General features: G+C 43.8%; 1 protein-coding gene across 1 annotated transcript; it reads left to right on the plus strand.

Moving 5' to 3' along the window:
• Positions 1 to 243: 243 nt before the first annotated feature.
• LOC146977460 (zinc finger and BTB domain-containing protein 26-like) lies at positions 244 to 2,383 on the plus strand. The gene is made up of 2 exons (XM_085792429.1): positions 244 to 577; positions 885 to 2,383. Exons 1-2 carry the CDS (start codon positions 266 to 268, stop codon positions 1,947 to 1,949), a joined length of 1,377 nt encoding a protein of 458 aa, XP_085648555.1. The 5' UTR covers positions 244 to 265; the 3' UTR covers positions 1,950 to 2,383.
• The last annotated feature ends 1,505 nt before the right edge of the window (positions 2,384 to 3,888 follow it).

The following is a 3,888-nucleotide window of genomic DNA, read 5'->3' on the forward strand; positions in this document are numbered from 1 at the left end:
TATTTAGTCTACTTTGTTTTGATGCTAATGCAGCATTACTATGAGTATTAGTCAGGGTCTTATGCAGAATTAATCAGTCATACAAACATTAGACTACTGGGGTTTTTTGTGGGCCCCACTGGGCTCTGGGCCCCTAGAATTATCATCACCTTTCTCCCCCGGCCCTGACAAGATGCAACAAAAGGCCCAAAAAGCCATTTGTCTATTTCTGTGCTCACTTTCTAACAAAACTGTACACTGACTCTCTTTTTATTTACAGACCATAATGTTGGGCTCCTCTGACATTTTAAAGTTTCATCTCCCCACCTATGGTGACTCCATCCTCAGCAAAATGAATGCTTTGCGGGAGGATCGCCGCTTCTGTGATGTCACACTGCTCCTCGGTGGTCCTCCCCAGGACGCCGCCGTCCAGCCTCTGCGCTTCCACGCTCACAGAGTGGTGCTTGCGGCGTCCTCAGATTTCCTCCGTGACCAGTTCCTGCTCCACGAGGGCCGAAATGAACTGAGCTTGGGTGTAGTGTCCAGCGTGGAGGTTGGCAAGAGACTGCTCTTGTCCTGCTACACTGGAGTCTTGGAGGTACAATACAATCTACAGCTATAACCAGATCTCCAGGTCTATTCACTGCCATGAATTAGTCCCGAGCAGGCCTCCTGTTTTACTGTGCAATCAAGATAAAATAAAAAACACACCAGGAAACAGACAAGATAAAAGAACAGAATAAAGAGTTGTATAATCAAAACAAACATGCTGTAACAACAAGAAGTTATGGATGACTAATATGACTTTAAACAAGGTTGTAATTCTGTTTTTGGACACATCTTTAAAGGTTGCAAAGTGGATGTTTGGTTTGAGTAATTTCTGTGATATATCTACACTGCTACAGGTCCCTCTGAGACAGCTGATGGGCTATCTCATTGCAGCCAGTGCGCTTCAGATGAGCCAGGTTGTGGAAAACTGTTCCCAGGCCGTGTCCCAGTACTTCAGTCCAACTCTGGCTTTCTCAAAACTGGAGAGGCCATCAGAGGAGAAGGAAATCCTGCTGCCAGACAGTGGCTGGCCAGGCCCCAGTTCCAAAAATCAGGAGGAAGGGGATGCAGCCCAACCCAGCACCAGTATCCAGGAAACCAGTACCGAGGGAGGGGGAGTTATTGTGAGTCAGGCAGCCAAAGTGGATAATCATGGAGTGAGAGAGGTTAGAGAGGACAGGAGGACGGTTAAAGCTAAAATAGAATCACCTGAGGACGCAGCATGTTTCACCACACTTCAGCCAGAAGAAGGTGGAGGCATCCTGGCTGTTCACACAAACAAGCCTTACTGTCCAGCCAGTAAGCAACACCCTCGTACAGCTGCCCAAGGACACGCATCATCATTCACAATCATAGGAAGTTCTGCTCAACATGAAGAGTTGGTCAGCAGCAGCTCCCAAAAAACAGATGAAATTCTTCTAGTCGGAGCTCAAGAGCAAAAATGTGGAGGAGGGTTGATAGACTCCGGTGTATCTGAGCTTTCTAGAGCACGTCTGTCAAAGAGGCCTTGTTCTGGAGATGAGCCTACAGAACAGTCAGGCAGTGCTTCGATCCAGAGGCCGTACTTGTGCAGGAGGTGTGACAGAGTCTTCCAGCACCTGGAGAGCTACATGGGACACTTGAAGGAACACAGGCAGTATCTGTGTTTGGTCTGTGGGGAAGGCTTTTCAGAGAAGAGCCACCTGTGTCGCCACGTACACATCCACACCGGTGTCAAGCCTTACAGATGCCCGTTGTGCCACAAGACGTTTTCCCACAGAGCCCCGCTGCAGGACCATCTCAACCTGCACACAGGGGACAGGCCCCATAAGTGCAATTACTGTGCTGTACGCTTTGCACATAAGCCAGGCCTCAGACGCCACCTGACGCATATTCATGGTAAGAGTAGCCTTGAAAACAAGCTGGAGGAGGCAGTGGACTGACAATGAAGGAGCAGTTGTAGTTTATTTTTAAAGTTACAATGCAGTCGGTCCCAGTAATTGTTTAAAGGTCCCAGAACACACAGGCAACATAACACAACTTATCCTGTTGAGGGTAATAAAGAAAAGGAGATGACAATTAAGAAATACATTTTGTGTTATATTGATTTTGAAAAAAAAATGCTGAGTACAGAAGATCTTACCTTCTGCTACCCCAGTGTCTTCCATTATACTGAGTGAGAATCATTGAGTTAATGCGTCTGCTCTGTAACATCTGGTCAATGTAAAGTAGCAGGTTAAGGCTCCCTCTGTCCATTGTTGTGCATTGTGCAGTGTTTTCCTGATCTCCATCCGGTTGCATGCATTGAACAAATTCCATTATGGTACAGTATATCATCTGCCTTGTGAAACAGTGAATGTGTCGTCAAGGGTTGAGACAGACATTGTTTCCAACACCTTTAAGCAAACGGCTGCATTTTATAGACAAGGAAAAAAAGGAGATAGATACTGTAGATAGATAGATAGATAGATAGATAGATAGATAGATAGATAGATAGATAGATATATAGATAGATAGATAGATAGATAGATAGATAGATAGATAGATAGATAGATAGATAGATAAGCACTGCTTCACCATTTGACCTCGCTGAAATTGAATTGTGTGCAGCTCACTGAGCATTACGTTCTAAGTAAATGGGTTGTCCCACATGGCTGAGAGGGTTTCCATGCTCTCTCTCACTCCATTCCTTCCCTTCACATGTCTCCTTCTCTCCTTCTTTTATCCTTACGGCCCAGTAATGTCATCGTCACTCATCTCAGTGAATGAAGCACTAGCTGTCGCCCTCCTCAGGGCATCCACGACGCCACAGGCAGGAAATTTGTGAGTGGAATGTGCATATCTCCACTGCAGAAATTACAGCGACTATGTGAGTGAACAAGGGAGACAGAGAATAACTAGACATCTAAGATACACCGAAGAATATGAACTGAATCCACCACATTTAGTGTGTTTTCAAAGATACCAGACTCCCTGAACGATATGCAGCAAATTTGTGAACACAAGTGAAACTCTATTTGTAATAGAAAGAGTTGGATAAAGTAATAACTTTGACATGGTTAGGTCATGTGATCATTCCATGAATGTCAGTATTGTATCTGCCTGAAGCCCATGCACACAGAATTTTATACAAAGAGACAAACAGAAATGCGCCATTCAGAGCACCTCCATTATGAATGAGAGACAGAGGTATAAAATATTAGGATGATTTAGAAATATGGAGGAGATGTGAATGTGAATGAATAACAGAGTAAAAAGAAAACAAAAAGACACTAGGATATTGAGAAAAAAACTACCTAAAACCTAAATTTCACATGAATGTGTATGACCATCAGTTCATACACATCAGATCATATCATAGTAGAAAGTATGGTTTCATGCACCATGTGCCCACAGTTCGACAAGAGGTCACATTGAACCGCAAGTAAGGAGCATGAAGGTGAAACAGCAGTACTTATCCCTCCTCCTATCCCACAGCTGAAGTGCCCTTGAGCAGGGCCTGCAATCCCCCAGCTGCTCCTGTAGAGTTGAGTGGAGCAGTTCATTGGCCAACAGATCAAACAGTGGTAGTTCAGGTGTGAGTGTGTGTTTGTGTGTGTGTGTAGGGAAGGCAATTCTCGAAAAAGATGCTCTCAGCAAGGCTACCTCTGAGTAATAAAACCATAAACATCACAGTGAAAAGTGCTTTTGTCTGATGTTTATCTGATCTCTTTCAACAAATGGGAATTCAAACTAATATTCAGACATCAAACACTACTGATGATAGATATTTGGACAATAATTCTTTAACATGATTTTGTATTGATTTTTATGTTTTGTTCAACTTTTTGGTCATACATGACACAGATAATGTGAGGTGTTTGATTTAGTTGCGTTTTCTGT

This window comes from Trachurus japonicus, chromosome 12 (genome assembly GCF_045865225.1).
Source record: "Trachurus japonicus isolate A0001 chromosome 12, Traja_1.0".
Lineage (NCBI taxonomy): Eukaryota > Metazoa > Chordata > Actinopteri > Carangiformes > Carangidae > Trachurus > Trachurus japonicus.

Bases quoted from the DNA above. Each gene is read 5' to 3' on its own strand.
- LOC146977460 (XM_085792429.1), top strand. From the start codon at position 266: ATGTTGGGCTCCTCTGACATTTTAAAGTTTCATCTCCCCACCTATGGT. The intron at 578-884 runs GTACAATACAAT...ACACTGCTACAG, and splicing joins GCTACACTGGAGTCTTGGAG to GTCCCTCTGAGACAGCTGAT.